General features: G+C 45.1%; 1 protein-coding gene across 1 annotated transcript; it reads left to right on the top strand.

Annotated features, from left to right (window-relative positions):
- The first annotated feature begins 14,733 nt into the window (after positions 1-14,733).
- LOC133916934 (ABC transporter C family MRP4) lies at positions 14,734-22,003 on the top strand. The gene is made up of 11 exons (XM_062360831.1): positions 14,734-17,269; positions 17,354-17,674; positions 17,753-17,839; positions 18,093-18,767; positions 19,108-19,272; positions 19,714-20,008; positions 20,156-20,370; positions 20,549-20,854; positions 20,937-21,000; positions 21,103-21,342; positions 21,549-22,003. Exons 1-11 carry the CDS (start codon positions 15,227-15,229, stop codon positions 21,650-21,652), a joined length of 4,515 nt encoding a protein of 1,504 aa, XP_062216815.1. The 5' UTR covers positions 14,734-15,226; the 3' UTR covers positions 21,653-22,003.
- The last annotated feature ends 1,636 nt before the right edge of the window (positions 22,004-23,639 follow it).

The raw sequence follows: 23,639 nt of genomic DNA, 5'->3' as shown, positions 1-23,639 counted from the left end.
TGTACTCGGATATCATTATTTTGTGACCATAGAGTAGGTAATTTATGACCAGAGCAGGTACTTTAAAATAATTTAGAGTATACCATCCTGCTAAAAAGAAGTAACCTTTTTGCCTTCATAGGCAAAAGAGGAAAATACTGGATCATCAAATTTTATTATGATATAGATCTATAGTCGAAAAAAGCTGTAAAGATGTTGTATTTAAAATTACTTTTGTATGATATATTTACTCATAATATTGACCTATATCTAAACTGCATATTTAGATGATATATTAGTTTCGCCAACTTGTATAAGGTTTGACGACTTACGTCATTTTTATAATCTAAGGATTATATTAAGTTTATTTCTGTGCATGGCAAAATCTGATTTCATCGGTACCTAGTTAAGAAAAGGTGTAAGTCAACTAGGAGAATTCCTAACTTTTTCAGCACGAACATATCATACAGCATTGACATATATACTGGTGGGTATATCTGCTGAAAAAAAATATATAAAGATGTATTCATGTAAAAAGATAGCAAAACGTTTTTCATAGTGCTTAAACAGCAGCTAGCTTTCCTCCTAACAAAATTTAGTGACAGAAAAGGGAGATGAGCAGAACCTCTCGTGCTGTATTACCATCCCATACCGATTCTCCGTTTCGAGTAGCATCCAAATCAACTTTTGAACGCCACAAAGCAGTTCTAAAAGAGTTCCATCTCTTTCACTTTGCACGGGAGGCCAGAGGAGCTCATGGACGGCCGCTGGCTAGCTCGATCGATAATCCATCCTTACCTGCTATAATCATAGAGGCCTGACCCCACCACAGTGCTCTCATATCTGCATATACAATTCTTGCACTGCATCGTTGGACAGTTGCAGCACCAGAACTTTCCCGATCGATCGACGCTGCACAGAAAAAAAATCTAGATCCACCATTAAAGCGATCCATGCATCTGCGCATATATTAATTGGACACATCATATTTTTTTACACCTAGTCATATAGGAATCATCCATCTTATAAATTTATAAAAGATATCTTGAGCGGACGAATTAAAAGAACATACATAAAGATTTTTTTAGACAGATTCAGTCCCACTAAAAATAATAATTATACGTCATATTTGTATTATTGATATAAGTTAATTAGAATGGGTAGGTGGCTAACCTAAATGATTTAAATCTAGTCGACGACTTTTGACCTAGCTTATGGTGTCTTCTAGCTTGTGCGACTTATAAAAACTATGCAGAGTCTCTAGGCTACATATATATATAGAGAGAGAGGGCGTATGTTTTCTGAAATATTCTTTTCTGTTTTTATATAAACTTCTTTGTTTATGAAAACCCTAATCGTATTCGGATACCAGGTTTTTATAATTCTCAAGATGTATCTATACCTATAGAGGGTGTATGTTTTTAAGTATTCTTTTCTGTTCTTAGATATAAACTTCTCTATTTATGAATACCTAAGTTTTTATGAGTAGTTTTCTTTTATTTCGAGATTTTTTTCTATAGATATAGATACGTCTTTAGAATTACGGAAACTTGGTATCTGAATACGATAGTGCATAGCAGTCATAGTCACACCTGGAACGTTAATTGTGGTAATAGTGATCATGCGTTCATCGGTTGGTAGTGTGTCCCGTTGCCTGAATAAACAAGTAGCCCTAGCGAGATGGAAAGATGCAGGTACCTGGCGGGCGTAGGTAGGACGGTGCCCTACTCCTGAAAGCCTGAACACGTAACGCAGCATTCTTGTGAGGAAGGATTGGAGCGTTCGGGCTCTCGAAATGAGCCGTCCTCTTTGATTTCTGTAAGCAAACATGGAGGAGATCGATCATGTAGTGCGTGCTTCTCTCCCGGTGTAGCTGGTGATCTTCTTGGAAGAAGCATTATGGCCCATTGGGATTGGAAGGTTATGAAACCGAAATGCCTTGAGGTTCGCACTTTCAGCAGAAGTAAGGTCCTGTTTGTTTCCACTTAAGATTATAATAAACTAGCTTATTTGTGTAAAGTGGAAACAAACAAATAGATTATTTGTTCAGATTATTATAAGCTGAAGTCCAGATTATAATAATCTCATAAGCTGTGGAGGAGAAGCTTATTTCAGCTTATTTCAGTTTATTTCGACTTTTTACTATACTACCCATTGAATTTAGAGAAAATTACCCACCAATACCACTCCTCTCACCTCACACCTGAATCCCCCGCTCCCTATTGAGGGTATTGCAGATTTTTGCTAACAATCCAGACTCTAATAATCCAAGTTGCCAAACAGCTCACAGCTTATTTTCCTCCAGCTTATCATAATCTAGCTTATTATAATCCGTCATCTATAAGCTGCTTATTATAATCTTAAGTGGAAACAAACAGGGCCTAAGTCCCGAATATGAAATATTTGTTCCTTATCTGCTATATTAGTAAATGGCCAACAAAAGAAACTCCCAAATTCACTCTCAAGAGAAAGAAATTACCATATTAATCGAAAAAAAAAGAATCTACACAATTGATTGTTATGATGGTCTAGATTAAATTCCCGGTGTAGCTGGTGATCTTCTTGGAAGAAGCATTATTGCCCATTGGAATTGGAAGGTTATGAAACCGAAATGCCTTGTGGTTCGCACTTTCAGCAGACGTAAGTCCCGAATATGAAATATTCGGTCCTTATCTACAGTACTATATTAGTAAATGGCTAACAAAAGAATCTCCCAAGTTCACTCTCAAGAGGAAGAAATTACCATATTAATCGGAAAAAAAAAGAATCTACACAATTGATTGTTATGATAATCTAGATTAAATTCAAAAATAAAAATTTTGAAAAATTGCATTATTTTTTTAACAGAACAGATCTCCCTTGAGTCACTCTTCTTTGTCAAAATTATTACAGCCAGGGCCAGCTCCCAGGAATAACAAAGAAGGGTTCATTCTGGTAGAGAGATATCACTAAGCTTATGGACATGTACAAAAGCATTGCAATGCACTGCATTGGTGATGGAAAATCAATCTTGCTTTGGCATGACATGTGTTCAGAGATCCTTCATGCACAACACTGACCAGAATTGTTTTCTTTTTCAATGAGCCCTCAGATCACATTGCAGGATGCTTCTAGACTCCCCAGTCTATCTCAGTCCTTACGGCTGCCACTTCCGGTTTAAGCTTTTCAGCAATACCAGTATTTAGAAGGTATGCTTAGAGATCGTAACTTAGTAGATGCGCTTGATGTTTAGAACTATATTTGGGGCTCATCTTCCTTTTCATCTTCAAAAGCTTACAAAATCTTCATGGGGCACGCTGTTATTCATCCAATTTTTCGCTGGCTCTGGTCCTCTTCTTGTCAAATGAAATACAAGGTTTTCTTTTGGTACCTCCTCGAGGATATACTGAACATAAGGGGACTACTAAGGAGCAAAAATGTAGTGCTAGATTCCTATTCTTGTGATCTATGCATTCTACAGAGAGAAGAAATATTGGGCCACTTATTTCTTGGATGCAATTTTGCTTGTGCTTGTTGGGCTTCAATTAGTCTTCTGGTGCCACGAACAAGTTCGTCCTTTTTCTTTTTTCTTTTTTCTTTTTTTTCTTTGCTTGTTTACTTGTATGTTCTTCAGCTTTCTTAATATATTATAATCAACAGGGATGAGCCTCTCTTTTTTTTCAAAAAAAAAAGAGGTCTGCTCAGCGGCGCCGATGCGATTTCCTCCGATCCACTCTCACCTCGCCTTCGCCTTGTTGGATTCAAATCGGAGTTCAGTAAGGAATAGGCGCGCGCAGGGTTTCCTTGATGTGTTCTGAGCCTCGCAACGAACCTGGCAAGTGCTCCTCACTACCCAACGATGTTCTCATGGAAGCTCACAGGGGCTCTTGGATATCAGAACAATGGAAGCTACTTGTTTTGGAGCCTTGCAGCCGATGCCAAGATGCTGACCTTTAGATGTCAAGTTTATCATAGTTGATTATTCCATGTTCAACGTAATTTTTAATTATGATCTCTAAAACTAGCGAAGTGTTCATTGTTAGCTCTAGACTTTTAGTATATTTAGTTACATTGGTTGGTAAAGAATGAAGGTGTGGGCGGGAAGGAGGAGGCGATGCGATCTCCTAGTTTGTCGCGTTGTCCATTGTTTAGCTCTGTAATATTGCATGGGCTCTGCAGGGCCAGGCTGAAGGCGCTGAGACTGTCCCTCGGACTGCTCATCGCGTGTGCGACACCGTTTCAAGCCCATCTGGCCTATAAAAACCGAAGACGCATTTGCCCTTCACGGCCCAGCCCAACATTTTTCAATCCCTACTCAGCAAAGGCCCGCTGGTATCTTTTGTCCAGGCAGAATCATCGTCCTGCTTGGGTTCAGAGCTGAGAGCATCAACAATCCCTTTGAACAGACGGGGACCCGGCAAGCAGACAGCGAACACTGCGAGCACACATGTAACGTGCTGCTCGTAGCCGCAATCCGGCCAGCATTCTCGTACGAGTGACAAGACTGCCAAAGCGCTTTCCCGGCTCGTTCGGCGCAGGATGTCACGCTCTCCCGGGGCAGACTTTCCTGCTCACGATCCGCCGTTTCTCTCGTTGCCTGGAGATCTCGAGGCAAAACCGGCTGCACGGCTTTTCCGTGTCTGAAGAGCCCACCAAGTTCACTCACCCGGCGGCAAGTTGGGACGGGGAAGAATCAAGACTGCAATGGTGAGGCGTCAAAGAAAAGAAGAGACTGCAATGATGATGCTTCGGATGGGGAAAAGGCGGGGATCCACCTGTTGTTGCTTTGCAGCTGCAGGCCGGAAACGCGCGATCGGTGTGCGCCCTGTGTGTTCTCTGTTGTGATCAACATGAACAGAGAATAAAGCCAGCCGGCCCGTGTTCTGGAACTGCATACGCATGCAGATGCTGTATTGAATATAATATCTGAGCTTTGAAAAGAAAAAACTGAATCTAATTCCCCCGTGAGATTAAAACTGAACGATGACAGTATTGAGGCTTTCAGCATATTATCTAAAAATTCGAAGCTGCAAATGGTAACATGACTTGATGAGCATTCCACATGGGCACCCCTTTAAAGTTGAAAGAACAATTCCTGAAGGGCATTGACGCATTGTGGTACGTATATTTTTCACAAATGAAAACCGTGTCTGCTTACGTGTAGCTAGCCAGAGAATCTAGCATGGGGCACATCTCTTAAGCCGAAACCCTTCGCTGCCACATGCATGCTTGTGGCCGCTGCTAGCGAGCAGCCCGGATGTAACAATAAAGAATGCGCAGGGCACAGATCCAACGACAATACGACATGCATACATACACATGCTTCAACGGAAACCAAAACAGCTGATGAAAACTGAAGGCTAATGATCTGTAAAAGAATGTTAAATTTGGTGTCGCGGTTTGGCTCCTACTGGCGTCACGATGGGTGCGTGGGCGTTGAAACTACTAGATTGCGCCGGCGTACAGGTCCATGACAAAACTCTCATTGCACAGTAAAAACACAAAGCCGAATTGTACTTGACCTCTTCTCAACGACACCAGGGTCCAGAACTAATAAGTCGCTCCGAGGAAAGAGACGGCAGAGTTTTTTGTTTTGCGAATTTCTACTCGTGATATTCTGTTTCGCTTCGTAATATTTGTTCTATGAAGAATAATTACGAAAAAGTGTAATTGCCGGTTTCCTTCATAATATTCGCATCGCTACATAATTTTCAGATTCCATGTTTCTGCAGAAACTTACATCAGCTTGCTTTTTTATTTGGCCATTTTTTCATCTGTTTTGCTCCCATTTATTTGGCTATAGAGCATTTCAGGCACTGGTGAACTATTAGTTGTGATCTCAACTGAGCTAACTACCTAGATCGAATCCTAAGAGGAAAATCACACACCTTGATCGAAGGTGAAAGCAAAGAGTTTGTTTTAGTACTGAATCGCCATAATAAAAGGGGAGCTAGCCGCCCATGATGCGTACTTGATGTTTGTGTGATTATCCTCACCCCCGACACCTCAAAACCTTAAAAACCATCTAAGAGGACGCTGCAACAACTTGAAAACCGTCACCATAGTCAGGAGATCCTGGTGTTCGTCCTCAACCCTACACCGACGCATGGCGGAAGCAAGCAAACTGATCCTTGTCGTAGCTCTACCCCGACAGTCTTCAAAGCTTTAATGGCTTCTTCGAGTGCTGGTTAGTCCAATTCCGCACCAATTTTAGGTGTTCTAAGTCCTACGGCTAGCGATCATGTCAATCAGATAAAGATTAGCATACAATATGAACATGTCACGTCACTAGGGGATCATCAGTGCAGCATTACGAAATGATCTAGAGTGATTGCTCCCTACCTCCTACCGCTAAACTTGTTTTTCTTTCTTTAAGATCACTCGTAATGCTTGGTTCCTTAGATGATATCCTAGAAGAGAGAAAAAGAAATTTAGGTTAAGAAATAAACTTCTAATACATAGTGCATATATGTTGTTTATTTAGATCTCTAAGATAATTAATATTTACATATAATATGATCAAAACTATCATTTTGTTCGTGTGATCAACTTTGTTGCTTTACGGTGAGAGAAGAGGTGAGTAGTGTTTGTATCATAAAAAATATAGATGATCAAATGTGAAAAGAAAGATAGTATAATAAAGAAACTGTTGTGTTTCAATACGATATCTTACGACTCAACAAGCTAATTTTTTTCATAAGAAATAAATTTTATCTCTCTACTCTCTAAATAACTTATCACATCAGATTTTTAATTACGTGAGCACCTAATAAGTATCTAACAAACCAGCATATTGGGACATTGGAAGATGGCTAACCAGCGGCCCACGTCAGATCCACGTCGGAAGTCGGCGCCAGCTGTCCCCACCCGTGGGGCCCACCACAACTCCGCTGGCAGCTGACGGTTTGTCATGCAGTGCCGCCCTCTCATTCCATGGCGACGCTGTCCGCGTGGGCCACGGGGGAAGGAAGGTCCCCGTCTACCTAGGCCGAGCCGCCGAGGCAGGCCCCCGGCAGGCGCCCTCGGGAGGCGGGGGCGCCGCTACACGCTTGCGACCATGCAGCCGCACACGTGTGCCTCGCTGCAGAGACCCTCTCGGCTCGTGCTGCACCTAGGCACGATTCAGTTGGGTGTTTTTGTCCCATGCTGTAGCTCGCGCGAGCTGTACCGGTTGATGATCTTGCCCATCCTTCCAAGTCACTAAAATTCTGCATAGCTGTGTTTGTGTCCTCTTTGAGACCGAGAGAGACTGTCAGATCAATTGAGAATTAAGTTCGTTTTATTGTCTTAATATATAAACATGGGTCATCACCACGTAGGGTCTTTTTTCCCGGCAGTAGTTGTCAATGTGTTTTCAAAGTTGGTGGCCATGCGTGAGTGTGACAGTAACACACGTACGGCCTTTGGAGAGAAACTGTGGTCACTAATGATCCTGAAGAAAGAGGACGCAAAAGAAAGATACTCCTACTTGTGAGAGCACGGTTCGTCTCTCGTGTCGGCCTTACAATTCAGTCTTTTGTGCGTGTGGCAGACCTATCAACTGTGTTCTTCGGCGCGTGTCCGATGATGTCGCACACTAATACGAAGATATGCGTGCTAGTTGGTGTTCTCAGCACGCACGTCCTTATGATGCCTTGTTGATGTATGCACAAATTCTACAACTTAGTGTCAAGTTTTAACTATAATATTTTTTGAGTTAGATATCTCTAGCTTTAAAATTCAGTGAATATAGAGCTTGGTACATTAAGAATGTTTACATGAGCCATTTTATTTTTATTTTAAATTATAAATAGAGATTTAGTGTATAAATTCCAGATCTAATAAGAAACTAGAGATGAAGTTCTTTCAAACGGACATTAATTAGACGAGTATAATTGGATCGATTTTAATTTCATTGTTACGTCGAATGACCGTTCATCCATCTTCTCGAGATGTACCTCCTGTCCCTTAAATTGGCATCAGGTTGATTTGCTGAAAGCCACCTGCAACTGCCCTGCCCGATCACACTCACACATGCACGCATGCATGTGCTCTACGGTGGCATGCCGCATGCACAGGTGCGCGACTTCCTTTTCTGTGGCCATATATTCTGCCAGGTTCGACCAGATGCTTTTTTTTTTCGCCCATAGATCAGAAAGCGCAGCATGAGCACCTGCTCCCTTGGTGTCGGCGCTCAAAAATCCGTCCATGCGCGCACCCACCCAAAAACTCGCTCAATGCTGTTTCAGCCGCCAGTGCGCGGAGGCAGGAGAAGTAAGCAGGGGAGGCTACTCCTCATCTTTCACCTGTTCTTCTCTTGAAAAAAAACAAATAAAAGAGAGGGTTGGAGGACTCCCAAATGCGCCGTGTACATAGGGGTTAAGCCTCGTGCCCCCACGGTACATCCGCCCCTGTCAGTCAGATAGCTTATCATATTGGGTACTAATTTATTATTATGATAATTACTCAGTTGTAGCTTTAAAGAAGTAGTAATTGCTATTAAAAATAATATACGAGACACCTGAATTATATAAAATAGAATAATAAATAAGTAATTGTCACTTTCTCATAATAGAAAAAAGCGAATGTCCCTCTGTTGCATGCACTTGCGCGCACCACGCTAGCTGGAAACCACGATGAAACACGCCCGTTCATTCGCTGGTCGAATTGACCACTTCTTCTCTGCACTGCACTGTGCTGTGCTGTGTTGTGTGCATTACTGTATTACCTTCGCGAAGAAGAAATTAAAGGCGCTAGCTTTTTGGCACTGCTACGAGTGATGAGTCATGAGCTTTTTCCGTGGCCGGCCTTTCTCAAGGCTTTAATCAAGTTGATTAAGCATGGAGCATCGATCAATCATGTACTCACATCGTAAAAAAAAAAAATCTACTAATGCATGGAATGCCCACTTTTTTTTGGGAGCGTTCCGTTCCCTGGCTCCATGCACTGCACATGAGGCCGCAACAGCTGTTTTCCTGCATTGGTGCTGGGTGGTGGACACACGGCACGGCCCAGATTGATATTACTACTCGACTGTTCGCTGATCATCACACGCCATCATAGACGACGCATGTGTGTAATTTGAGTAGTAGTAGTACCAGCTCTACGTTTAGCGCTGCATGTCTGGTGATCTGCCACCGGAGATCCCTGGAGTGCTGTGGAGTCTAGGTTTCAACGTGGATGGATGTACCGTCGAGGTCGAACTAGTGGCGCGGCGAGGTTGTACGGATGGGCGGAGAGTGGCGACGAACCGATCCAGGGGACGGGCGTTGCCAGAGCCGTTGTGGGGTGGCTGAAGGGCACGGTCGCACGGATATATCAACGGTGCTGGGATGGCGCGCGGCACCCGGAGGGGACGACGACTCACGCGGTCACGCCTGAATTCTCATCAGTAGCTCCAGTCGTTAGCTGCAGAGTTGCGTGCCAGAGCATGCATGCGCGGACGACAAGTGCTATTCGATCGATCGAATCCAATTGGATGGTGCCGCATTGGCTGATCGATCCGCAACCTTTGGTTGAAGGGGGGTGGCTGGCTTCAATGTGCTCCCCAGGCCGGCCGGTCCAGTGAACGGCCGGTCCAGTGATTCACGCGTTACGTAATCGAACACCCCAGGCTAAACATCGTGCAATAATCCTATCTCATCGGATGGAATAAGTATCACGGAATCAAATAAGAGCGGTTCATGGTGCACTGCTGCGTTGATCAATCCTCGATGTCCGACATAGTTGCCTTCTCCGTCACTCCCCATGCGCCCGCTCATCTCACCACTCCGTTGACATATTCGTGCATCCTAGCTACTCCGAAAAGCTAGCAACCACTCCATTAGTTTACGCTGCAGTTTCACTTTTATCAAACACAATGTTGGAAGATCTATTTTCTTTTAGGAAAAAAAGGTATTAAAAACCTAGTGCTTTAATTGTCGACCAAAAATTTCTTTTGTGTTTAATCTGCATATATCCTTCTCGGCCTCGTGTGTCACCTCGAGGCGGCTCGGGGCGACAACACACTGCCGCCTAGCACCCCCTTCTCCGCACCCTGCCTGACCGTCACCGCCACCAGCGGCCTGCTTCGGCAGTGGCGGCCCTCCTTCTCTCTCTTCCCTCATTTCTTCTCCTCTCCCTCTTTCTCCCCCTGGTGACAGGTTTTTCTCCGACGAATGGTGCGGTCCAGGCCCGTGGTGCCCTAGCCAGATCCGCCCCAGCCGGGCTGGATTAGGTCTTCCCTCAGTCGGATCTACGTCCTGGTGCCCTGTTCACCGCGGATCTGCGCCTCGCTTGCAGGGCGTGGCATCGTGCTGGTGTTACGACGAGCACCTCTGCAACGGCAGCCACCAGACATGCAACGGTGTTGCGCGTGGGCGGTGGGCTTGTGCTGCCATGCGTCATGCACCATGTTGCTCTTGCAAGCGCCGTTGAGGCATTCCCAAGGCTGCAGGGCATGGCTCGTGCGTAGTGGCTACCCTAGCTACTGTCCAATTTGTCAGCTTTCCCCATTGCACGTGCGTGCGGTATGTCCCTCGGCGGCCTGTAGTGGTAGTTGATGTCGTTGGCGCTGACGGTGCCATGTGGTTTTTCTGCACAGTGATGTGCGCGTGGCGGCTCGGTTGCAGGGTGCCGCAGCAGAGCAGTGTCCGACCTCTCTTGACCTCCCAGAAGATTGGTCTCCTCCCCTTACCGGTTTATCCTGCTCCTCCCAATCCAGGCACATAGGGAGACCAGTCATCGTTGGCGGTCTTGTGGTCGGCGCGTGCATGAGGTCGGCCACTATTGAGGGCGGCTGCCTTGGCGTCTGCTCAGTTGCATGGGTGGGTGGCCCGACACTGTGGTGGTTAGCATGGTAGTGGTTCTGCTGTGGCTTTTGGTCCTATCCACCCTTGTGCTCACCTCCTAGCCCGTCGGCAAATCTGATGCTGGCCTCAAGCCCCTTCATCTTGTGTTGCCCGACCTCTAACCTTGGCCGTTGTCGGTGCTCCTCCCCTTGCCAAACCTTTCTTCTCCCTGTTTTGGCCTGTGGGGAGCTCGGTGGTGCATTGATGGTTCGAGGACGGTCTTCCAGCACTTCGTTGCTCCTCCTCTTGCGTGGTATCTTCCTTTCTGCAGGTCGTGCACAGGGGAAGCTTGAGGTCGGTGGGCGCGATGGTGTCATGGCTGCTACCTTGGCTATGGATTTGCATCCTTTTGTCCAGGTTTTCGAGGTGGGGATAGTGAAAGCTCTTCTCGGTTAGCTGGTGCTAATATTGTTGACGCCCTCAGATGCCTTTTCCTCCCTGGAGGTGAAATTATCGCGGCTCCTCCACCCTAAATACTTCTTCTAGTGAAAACCCTCTCCGTGTGTCCGAATGGGCGACGACGGCATTGATGTCATTACCTTTCTGAAGCCGTCACTTCAAGAAGCCCCTGCTCACGTTGTCTGATTCACTAGCTTCTTCTGTAGGTCTACCCCTATGTCTTTGGTTCACAACGGCTCTTTATTCTGGTTTGTTGTGTTGCGACAGCATTCTAGTCCGATACGCGCTCCTTCAAAGCGATGCGCTGTAGATTTGTGTGACATAGAGGTGCAACATTGGAGCAGGGCTCCGCCGACCGAATTGCGACGTGGGAGCAGGGCTCTACCGATTTGAGGTTTGAGCAGGTCAGTTGCTTGATCGGTCGGTTAGTGTATGAGTTGAGTTGAGTTGGACTTATCTATTGTTTGATTCTGCCTTTTGGTGGGAGCGATATTCTGTTTGAGTTGTAGTCGTATTGTCGTCTCGGAGTTGTTTACCAATTTTTTAACTGACCAATTATTAAGGTTTTTAGGCCTAATTTCTCTCATAAACAATATCAAATCTCTTCTTCTTTAATAGCATCGACATCTCTAATATCGTCCTTTCGAAAAAAAAATGTTGATGAATGATCAATAAGGCATAGGAAATGTGCAAATCTTCATCCAATAATGTGTGCTGATATGCTCAATTAGTTAGTATTCTTATAGTGAAACCTACCCACCGTGTTCAAATTTTAGACTCACACGTATGCTTTTATTTACTTGGGATTAATTCATAAGAGAAATGGTCATACCTCATATGTTGATGCGTTCAATAATCAGATTGTGTGTATGTGCTACGTAAGATTGTATCTCTAATCTTGTTTAGACGTATGTTATAACGTATCCATATGACCATATGAGTGCGTGCACTCGTGAGTATGATGTGCACGGATCCGAGTTGTACTTAAAAAAGTATTCATCCATTAATAACAATAATAGCGGCGGATCAACGTCGGAACGCAAGTATCATTGCCTATGCCGAGGTTGGACACCTTTTTTGGGGTTGAAATCTCAACGTTGGCCACTTGGTCACCGCCTATTGCCATCAAAGTGCCCTAAACTTTTTATAATCAAGTGACACAACTAGATTAAGATCTATGCTGTATTTAATTGAGCCGGGAACGGGGATGGCCACACAACTTTTTTGTAGTGTGAGAATCCGCGCCAGCTCAAGACATTCTCCGGGAATAAACCCCGCATGAGTGCACCGCCGACTCCGGCGGTCCGGTCTGCCACTGCCACTGACCGACCCCCTGCCTCTACGCTGCGGTGCCCACCACAGATACCATCACAGCGGGGGCATTTGCGGCCGATCCGGGTCGGCCCCCTCCTGCCGCGGCACCGTCGCCTGCGGCTAGAGCCCGCGCATGTGCCACGCAGTATAGTCTTTTTAGTTGAAAAAAAAACTAGCAGATATACTATATTCATATTGGTAAAATATAAATATGACAAGAAAAATTCGTATTCAACTGATAGACGGATATTAATATAGATATAGCTGAATTTGTTTTCCATGTATAAATATGGATATATCCTAATCTGTTTTCTGTAGATGGATAGGGATATGGATAATATCTATATCCGAATGTATAAAAATATTTCTATAGAATATAAATATGAGTAGTATAAAATTCTATTATTTATCTTGTTTAGTTACTTAATTCTTTCGATCATATATATTATTTTATTGTTTGGTATTGTACCACATATTTTGGAGCGATAAATATATTCCTTTTATCTTCCATTCAATAGTCCAAAATTATCTAAAGTCATTATATCATACCAAAAGTAGCTTTTTGCCTTAAGTAAATGACTAATCCGCTAAAAATAAAGTTCCTTACGTTAAATTGTCATCATGCTTGTATCAGATTAATTTATTATTTCATAATTTATCGTTAAAACTTAGGATATTCGCATATAACTAATTTTTTTAATACATATTTGGATGCAGATTCATACTCAAATAATTTAATTCGTATTTGCGTTTGAGAAAATTCGAATTTATATTCATATAAAAAACGAACTATTTAATTGTAACCAATCCGTTTCCACTCCCTGATTCCTACACGCGGTCCGTTTGCGTCCACCGAAGAGGGCATGTTTCCACTTGAAGCCCCTGCGCAGTTCCGTTATTGCGCATCTGTTTCTACTTTCTAGGAGGTCATCGAACGTTTTCCCATGCAGTGATTCCAGTGCGCTCGTCACTCACTGTTCAGTTACTAGGTCTGCAGATCAGCGGCAGGTGATATAGCCCATGCGTGACACAGTGATTCCGTCGTCCTGTTGCCAGCCATGCGATTCCACCCACTGACTCCTGATTATCCTCCAGCGTAACAAGCATTCCCTTTCTCCGTTTCTCCCATCACTGCGCGTAATTCTCGTCGTCTGAAATGCTTTTTCTTTTCGGAATTCTTGTCATGTGAATTGCTACATGATCTTAAATGGCCAAGAAAGAGGAGTTTGTAAAGACGAAATCCCGTTTCCTTGCCTGCCACCGCGGCAAATACGCAGAACAAGAGCCACCGACGCTAAATAATAAATGCACTGCATTTTCAAAAAGAAAAAAGGCAAAATAAATGCGTCATGCAGGATGTTCTAATAATTGTTAGGCTATGGTGTGCTAGAAGTGATTATCTCTAGTTACTGTTTCTGTTTTTAAATAGATATCATTTTAGAAATTTAAAATGATGTTTTACTAGAGTGTATATATTAAAGTTTAATAAAAAGTGGAGTTTTAATTCAATGAGTATGATGAATTAGTGATTTATATATTATCAATTGAATGTTGAAGAAATTAAAAGAAATAAACATGTTATGCATGAAAAATTCTATGTGTGGAAGACTAAAACAATATATAAAATAGAACGGAGATATGTTATCACACTTTCGGTCCATATATTCTGGATGTAAGACTTAACTATTCCGTTATCAAAAACAATGGAAACGAGGTTTCCTGTTGTCGAAAAATGCGCCATGCTGCCCATGCAGGATGATGCAGCCGTAACTGAACACAAGGCAAGGCCAGGCTGGGTCGGTCGAAGAAGAAAAAGCTCACTACGAACTCTCCTCTTTATAAACCATCATCAGCATGCTGCATACCTTGCCCCGGGTCAGTTTGCAAGCCAAAACCTGATGTAAAGAAAAGAGAAACTGGAGAAAAGAAAAGCACGCCCGCTAAACCCCTCCTCGAGGCTCCCCGCAACAAGTACTCGTCTCGCATCCTAACACAATAACGTGTAACTTTTTATTTTGAAAAAGATTTTTCCTTTTTTGGAAAGTTTTTAAAAAATATAGATTATCAATATAAGTTTTTAAATAAATTTTCTAAATTAGTTTTTCAAAAAAGTTAATCAGAAAATTTTAAGAAAATATTTACTAAAAGAGTTATTCGAAAAAGTTTTCAATTTTTTAAATAGAAAGTGAGCCTATCACGGAAACGACGTGGAGAGCAGCGCGTGAAAAAGGATTTCTGGCCTCCGGCTCGTCTCCCACCAGCGCCCACGCCGATTCACTCCACTGATCCATTACCCCAATCCTCCGCTCGCCAGCTACTACTACCACCACACACACCCACACCTCCGTCCCCACGGGCACGGAGAGGCGAGCGACTCGGAGAGGGACGCAGAGACAGAGAGTTGGTGAGGAGATCAGAGAGGAACAAGACGTAACAAGAGCATTAGCGCATCTGCATTGAAGGAGGCGAAATCCGAGCGAGCCTCCTCTCCTCTCTCCTCCTTGAAGGAGGCGAGCCTGCCCTGCCAGTGCCAGGTGGGGAAGAGAGAGAGAGAGAGAGAGTGAAATAGAGGGGGGAGCTAGCGACCAAACGCATCCTTTGTTGCCATCCGCCGATGATGCCGTAATCCGCCGCCCAAAGCTCGCGTCGCGGCCGCACCTCCTGCCTGCCGTGGCGAGGCCGCTGCGCCCCAACCCAATGCCTTTTAAACCCCTCCCCGCTCCCCTCCTGATCCCCACCGCCTACCAATGCCGCCCTCCTTCCCCTCCCTCGCGCTCCCGGAGGCCGCCGCCGCAGCCGCACACGCCTCGCTGCTCGCACTCGCCGCCTTCCTGCTGCTCCTCCGCGCCGCCCGCGCTCTCGCCTCCCGCTGCGCCTCATGCCTCAAGGCGCCCCGCCGCCGCGGGGTCCCCGCCGGCGACGGGGGGCTTGCCGTGGCCGCCGGCGCCGGCGCGTGGTACAGGGCCGCACTGGCGTGCTGCGCCTACTCCCTGCTCGCGCAGGTCGCCGCGCTGAGCTACGAGGTGGCCGTGGCCAGGTCGCGTGTCGCTGCGGGGGCGCTGCTGCTGCCGGCGGTGCAGGCGGTGGCCTGGGCGGCGCTACTGGCACTCGCGCTGCAGGCCCGCGCCGCCGGCTGGGTCAGGTTCCCGGCACTGGTGCGGGTCTGGTGGGTGGTCGCCTTCGCGCTCTGCGTTGGCATTGCGTACGACGACACAAGGCGGTTGATGGGTGACGAGGCGCGTGCGGTGGATTACGCGCATATGGTTGCCAACTTCGCATCCGTGCCGGCCCTTGGGTTCCTGTGCTTGGTCGGTGTGATGGGTTCCACCGGTTTAGAATTTGAGTTCACGGATGCCAACGGTGTACATGAGCCACTGTTGCTTGGTAGGCAGCGCAGAGAGGCAGAGGAGGAGCCTGGATGCTTGCGGGTGACTCCTTACGGCGATGCAGGGATCGTCAGCCTTGTAACATTGTCATGGCTTAGTCCGTTGCTGTCAGTCGGCGCGCAGCGGCCACTTGAGTTGGCTGACATACCCTTGCTGGCGCACAAGGACCGTTCGAAATCATGCTACAAGGCGATGAGCGCTCACTACGAGCGCCGGCGGCTAGAACACCCCTGCAGGGAGCCATCACTTGCATGGGCAATACTGAAGTCATTCTGGCGAGAGGCCGCGATCAATGGCTCTTTTGCTGCTGTGAACACCATTGTGTCGTATGTCGGCCCTTACCTGATCAGCTACTTTGTGGACTACCTCAGTGGCAACGTAGCTTTCCCCCATGAAGGTTACATCCTTGCCTCTATATTTTTCGTGGCAAAGTTGCTTGAGACGCTCACTGCTCGACAGTGGTACTTGGGTGTGGACGTCATGGGTATCCATGTTAAGTCTGGGCTGACTGCCATGGTGTATAGGAAGGGTCTCCGACTGTCGAATGCCTCACGGCAGAGCCACACGAGTGGTGAGATTGTGAATTACATTGCCGTCGATGTGCAGCGTGTGGGGGACTATGCTTGGTACTTTCATGACATCTGGATGCTTCCACTGCAGATCATTCTTGCTCTCGCCATCCTGTACAAGAACATTGGGATCGCCATGGTTTCAACATTGATAGCTACTGCACTATCGATTGCTGCCTCTGTTCCTGTGGCGAAGCTGCAGGAACACTACCAAGATAAGTTGATGGCATCAAAGGATGAGCGTATGCGCAAGACATCAGAGTGCTTGAAGAATATGAGGATTTTGAAGCTGCAGGCGTGGGAGGACCGGTACCGGCTGCAGTTGGAAGAGATGAGGAATGTGGAATGCAAGTGGCTTCGGTGTGCTCTGTACTCACAGGCTGCAGTTACATTTGTTTTCTGGAGTTCACCAATCTTTGTTGCAGTCATAACTTTTGGGACTTGCATATTGCTCGGTGACCAGCTCACTGCTGGAGGTGTTCTTTCTGCTTTAGCAACGTTTAGGATCCTTCAAGAGCCTCTGAGGAACTTCCCAGATCTCATCTCCATGATTGCGCAGACGAGGGTGTCTTTGGACCGTCTGTCTCAGTTTTTGCAGCAAGAAGAATTGCCAGATGATGCAACAATAAGTGTTCCACAAAGTAGTACAGACAAGGCAATCGATATTAAGGATGGTACATTCTCTTGGAACCCATATTCTTCAACCCCTACACTTTCTGATATACACCTTAGTGTGGTGAGAGGCATGCGAGTAGCAGTCTGTGGTGTCATTGGTTCTGGCAAATCAAGCTTACTATCATCTATACTAGGGGAGATACCCAGATTGTGTGGTCAGGTAAGTACATATATAAAACATCAATGTTAACTTGTACAATTGTTCTATTACATTACATTTCCTAATTCCCCTCTCCTTTTTCAGGTCAGGGTAAGTGGCACAGCAGCATATGTTCCTCAGACTGCTTGGATACAGTCTGGAAACATTGAGGAGAACATTCTTTTTGGCAGTCCAATGGATAGACAACGTTACAAGAGAGTCATTGCGGCTTGCTCTCTGAAGAAAGATCTTGAGTTGCTCCAATATGGAGATCAGACCATCATTGGTGATAGAGGCATTAATTTGAGTGGAGGTCAGAAACAAAGAGTCCAGCTTGCAAGAGCACTCTACCAAGACGCTGATATTTATTTGCTTGATGATCCCTTCAGTGCTGTTGATGCTCATACTGGGAGTGAATTATTTAAGGTTGGCACCACTGCTCCCATATTCTAATAATTTCTAAAGCTGTTTCTGTTCCATAACGCCTCTGTTTCTGTTTTGCAGGAATATATATTGAGTGCACTAGCGAGCAAAACAGTAATTTATGTAACCCATCAAGTTGAGTTCCTACCAGCTGCTGACCTGATACTGGTAAGTGGTAATCACATTCTCATACATATGTATATTACAATGAGTAATGAACATGGGTATGCTATCTCAGTTTCCATCAGCTTATCTTGTTTAATGCAATGTGCTATTCATCCATCTTCTCCTGTTGAAAGCTAAACATATATGCGACCTCCACATAAGAGCTACCTTATCTTCAGTACTAGTTTTCATGGGATTATACATGGGCTAAGGGATCCTGTATTGCTCTCTCTTTTATGCTTCTGTCATGGTACAGGTTCTTAAGAATGGTCATATCACCCAAGCTGGAAAGTATGATGATCTTCTGCAAGCTGGAACTGATTTCAATGCTTTGGTTTCCGCTCATAAGGAAGCTATTGAGACCATGGAAATTTTTGAAGATTCTGATGGAGATACAGTTTCTTCTATTCCTACCAAAAGGTTGACACAAAGTATTAGCAATAGTGATAACCTGAAAAACAAGGTGTGCGAAAACGGTCAACCATCTAATACACGGGGAATAAAGGAAAAAAAGAGGACTGAAGATCGCAAGAAGAAGCTTACTGTTCAAGAGGAGGAAAGGGAGCGAGGAAGAGTTAGCTTAAATGTTTATTTGTCATACATGGGGGAAGCTTACAAAGGTACACTTATACCACTCATTATCTTGGCTCAAACCATGTTCCAAGTGCTTCAGATTGCGAGCAACTGGTGGATGGCATGGGCTAACCCACAAACTGAAGGCGATTCACCCAAGACAGATAGCGTGGTCCTTCTGGTTGTTTATATGTCCCTTGCTTTCGGGAGTTCATTGTTTGTGTTTGTGAGAAGCCTTCTTGTGGCTACGTTTGGTTTAGCAGCTGCTCAGAAGCTTTTTGTAAAAATGCTAAGGTGTGTCTTTCGAGCTCCAATGTCATTCTTCGATACCACGCCATGTGGACGGATTTTGAACCGAGTAAGTTATGATCTTGCCCTTCCTCATGCTAATTGATGTGGATGTTGATTATGGGAAGGGGGTAGCAGATAGATAGATGAGTTCGCCCTCTCTCTAGAGGCTTTGAACCTTCTTTCTATCTATTTTTTGCTTGCCTGCAATGGGTGCTACGCCCTCCTTTATATAGGAGCGGCCCTAACTAATAAATCTTATCTCCTAATAATCTTATCTCTAACTAATCTCTAATCTAACTCGGTGCTACAGTAATTCCAGCCCAAACAGGCCCAAGGCTCAGCCCATAACACTAATATATTTTTGTAATATGTACTTCCTAAGTTTCCTTAATCATGCTTTATATCAGGTTTCTGTAGATCAAAGTGTTGTGGACCTTGATATAGCGTTCAGACTTGGTGGATTCGCATCAACGACAATTCAACTCCTCGGAATTGTTGCTGTCATGAGCAAAGTCACATGGCAAGTTCTGATTCTTATAGTTCCCATGGCTATCTCATGCATGTGGATGCAGGTAATTGCTGTGATCACTGGATATTGCATTCTTACCTAAATTTGAGGTTTGGTATCATCAGCCGCTTTTTTCATATTTGGAAAATGTTGGTATAGGATGGCGTAAATGGCCAATATATTTTGAGAACTCCAATCACCTTTTGCAAGATGGGTAGTATAACTGGACTTTACTTTCGTATAACTGATCCTTAACAAGGTTATTGGCTAATGGATATTGGCACGGCATGTTTTCCATTGTCTGTTTAGTATGTCACTAGATCACTGTTCATGTCTTGTAAATTGGTCTGCATGCTAATGTTTATTAAATGCGATACTTGTATCTCCCTTCTCACTTTTGTTAACACCATCACAGTGACACGTAATTCCTATTTTAGAAGAATATGTTTTCTGGTAAATCGGTGTGGGGTTTTACTAACACTCCCAACTACTATCACCTTTACAGAGGTATTATATTGCTTCATCAAGGGAACTGACTAGGATTTTGAGCGTCCAGAAGTCTCCAGTGATCCATTTGTTTAGTGAATCAATTGCTGGTGCTGCTACAATAAGAGGGTTTGGTCAAGAGAAACGTTTTATGAAAAGAAATCTTTACCTTCTTGACTGTTTTGCTCGGCCTTTATTTTCCAGTCTTGCTGCTATTGAATGGCTCTGCCTGCGAATGGAATTGCTCTCAACTTTCGTCTTTGCTTTCTGCATGGCAATACTTGTGAGCTTTCCTCCTGGCACAATAGAACCAAGTATGTCTTAAGTTTCACATGCTCCACTGCGTTTTGTGATTTGCTTCACACGCACCCAATCTTTCACTTGTTAGGTGCAGTAGAAAACTTGCATCCTTTTGTTAGTTAAACTTGTTTCAGCATCTAAATGGACTTTCAAATTGATAGGTATGGCTGGGCTCGCTGTAACATACGGACTTAATTTAAATGCTCGCATGTCAAGGTGGATATTGAGCTTCTGTAAACTAGAGAATAGAATCATCTCTGTTGAGCGCATTTATCAATATTGCAAGATTCCTAGTGAAGCACCACTGATTGTTGAGGATTGCAGTCCCCCATCCTCATGGCCTGAGAATGGAAACATTGAACTGATTGATCTCAAGGTACTCTTTATTAGTAGTGGCACTTGATGACAAGGCTTTTCTTAATATTGCTATAAAGCTGCTCAGTATTTCTGGTTGATTTATTTGCATTTTGCTCGTTACTACATATAGTTACAATCTGTATTTAATTTGTTCTATTTGATTTTGGCATCTAACTTTGTTTTCTTAAATTTGACAGGTCCGCTACAAGGATGACCTACCATTAGTTCTACATGGAATCAGTTGTATGTTTCCTGGTGGCAAAAAGATTGGGATTGTAGGGCGAACTGGAAGTGGTAAATCTACTCTTATTCAGGCCCTTTTCCGCCTAATTGAACCAACTGGAGGAAAAATTATCATTGACAACATTGACATTTCCGCAATTGGCCTTCATGATCTGCGGTCACGGTTGAGCATCATCCCTCAAGATCCTACATTGTTTGAGGGTACTATCAGAATGAATCTCGATCCTCTTGAGGAGCGTGCTGATCAAGAAATTTGGGAGGTACGTACTGGTCATTTTGATGCTTATACTCATGTTAAAGCATTATTCTTAAATCTTATGGAAGAAACATCTTCTCTTTCAGGCACTAGAAAAGTGTCAGCTAGGAGAGGTCATTCGTTCCAAGGAAGAAAAATTGGATAGTCCAGGTTGGATTGATTTCTGAGTTGATAAGCACTTCTTTGAAGAGTAAGCTGGTGTTTTTTCATGCATAAGTTCATTTTTCTTGGACTATTTTTTTGCCTTTGCAGTGCTGGAGAATGGGGATAACTGGAGTGTGGGACAGCGCCAACTTATTGCATTGGGTAGGGCGCTGCTCAAGCAGGCAAAAATTTTGGTGCTTGATGAGGCAACAGCATCTGTTGACACAGCAACAGATAATCTTATTCAAAAGATCATTCACAGTGAATTCAAGGACTGTACGGTCTGTACCATTGCACACCGTATTCCCACTGTTATTGACAGTGACCTAGTCCTGGTCCTTAGTGATGGTACGAGCTCTTTCAAAAAATTAACCACATCGCCTTTTCTTGTTGGTAATTAGAGTTTCCTAAGCTGGTTTCTTTTTCACTCTTATATCAAATTCTCGTACTTTGCTAAATAGCATTTAGAAACAGCCCGTAACTGGTAATTTCATATGCACAGAATTTGGAAACAGGAGCCTTTACAAATAATTTATCTCATTTTTTTATTTCAGGTAAAATTGCAGAGTTCGACACGCCCCAGAGGCTTTTAGAGGACAAGTCCTCTATGTTCATGCAGCTAGTATCTGAATACTCCACTCGGTCGAGCTGTATATAGAGAGGCTTAGCTTAAACCCACCCCAAACCAAGAAGTAGAGGCTGGGAGGTAAATAGCCGTATCTGCCAGTGTACTTATACCGTAGAGGTACCTACAAACACCATAGAGCGAGATAGAAAATGAGGTATATGAGTGGGAAGAAAACTGTATGTTCCCTGACCTGAATAACCATGGAATCGATCAGGAAGTGCAGTAGTCACACCGTGGGAGGAGTTCGTGACAGTAGTACATTGCCCCAAGCTGATGCTTCTGTATGTATAACAACAATGCATACTGCTTGTCCCTTGCAAAATGGAGAATGAAGGGAATAACATGAGTAATAAGAGCGGAAAAGATTTCTTTTTGGCAGCATGTTCTGTATGTCCGTTGCTGTGTTTCACAGCAACTGTTCCTATAATAAGTGAAAATATGTGGATGCTGCAAATCTGGGGAGTTGTTACTATCCCTGGCATCAGATGTTCAGCAATTTACTCAGTGCCGAAATTATTATTCATCCAGTGTTAAATGGGTGAACCGTTATATCCATATATAAGTGCAACATCATGACCTGAATTGTGACGCTCGTTCTTTTTCGCGCGGCTCAGCCCAGTCATCCGGTTTCGGTCCAGCTCGCGCAGCCCAGCCCAGCTCGAACTCCTTCACGCTCTCTCGTCGACACCCAAGCGCCACCTGTCAGCGCTTTCGTCTCTGCCTCTGCCCACTCCCGCAACCACTGCGTACGTCGTCCGCTTTCGCCGGCATGCCCCGCCCCACGCGCCCACGCCCACGCAACGGAAGCCCCCTCCTCGCCTATAAAGCCCCCTGCAGCGCCGTCATCCCATCTGCCTCATCTTGCCGAGAACTCGAGCACCAGCGCCGTCGCCGCCGAGCTCACCGAGCAAATCCCCCGCGCCCGAGCTGTCCTCTCCGCGTCTGAGCACACCGCTGGTTTCGCCGAAGCCCGTGGAGCCCATTTCTCCACTCGCCGACGTCTCTCCGCCGTCGGAACCGAGCTCGTGCCGAACGTCGGTAAGCAACCACCGCCCCTTGTTGTCGTCAGCGCTCTCCAGAGCCGCATTCAGTCGATTGACTCCTTCCCCGTCACCACATGCCTCCCAGGAGCCTTTCCCGACCGTCAATTGTATCTTCCCGTCGCCGCAAATGCGAGTTCGCCGAGCCCCGACCTCCGCCGTCCGCTTTTGCCGTCGCCGACCACCACCAGGACATCCTCGGCCGTCAACAAGCTCTCGGTGAGACTCCCCGTGCACCCCTCTTTGATTTTCGCCGCTCGTCGTAGATTCTAGTGGACTGTAGCGTGTTTAAGAGCGTCTCCGGCGAGAGTCCGGCGAAGCCCAAGGCGGCGCCTTCGATCTCCGGTCGCCGTCGGCCCCGATCCCCCCCCCCCCCCAATCAGCCGTGGCTGTCCAATCTCAGATGGACGTCCGAGATTAGAACCTCCCTGTACCCTTTCGCCAGCCAGTAGGAAACCGCCACGTGTCACCTGCGTGTCAGCCACGTCAGCCCCTGAGCCCAGTCAGCTGCTGACGCATTAAATGAATTTTCCAGTATGAAAATAATTCCTTAATTCTCAGAAAATAGGTAAACATATATTTAGGCTCCTAGACTTCTCTGTTTTCACAAAAATACCCCTGGATAGTTCTGTTTTATACTTTTAGCCCCTAAACTTTAGGATAATTGCAGATAGGCCCCTAAACTTTACACATAAGCCCCTAGAACCTTTTGTATTCACAAATTAGTCCCTGTAATCTTTCAGAAAAGCCCCTACAGAGTAAAACTGGTATAACTTTTTCATACGAGCTCCGTTTTACGCGATTCTCGCGCTCCTGCGATCGTAGCAGCGAGTACTTTTCGTTAGTAGGCTTTTTGTAGCGCCTTGCTTCTATTTGGTGCACCGTTCTTAGTGTTTCCTTTGTGCTATTTGTCGGAAGTTCCTACGATTAGTCGATGACGATTTGGAACAGTTCAAGTGACTTCAAGATCAAGATTT

Source organism: Phragmites australis, chromosome 4 (assembly GCF_958298935.1).
Source record: "Phragmites australis chromosome 4, lpPhrAust1.1, whole genome shotgun sequence".
Classification (NCBI taxonomy): Eukaryota; Viridiplantae; Streptophyta; class Magnoliopsida; order Poales; family Poaceae; genus Phragmites; species Phragmites australis.
The sequence above is the reverse complement of the archived record's forward strand: the minus strand, read 5'-3'. Positions and strand labels throughout refer to the sequence as shown.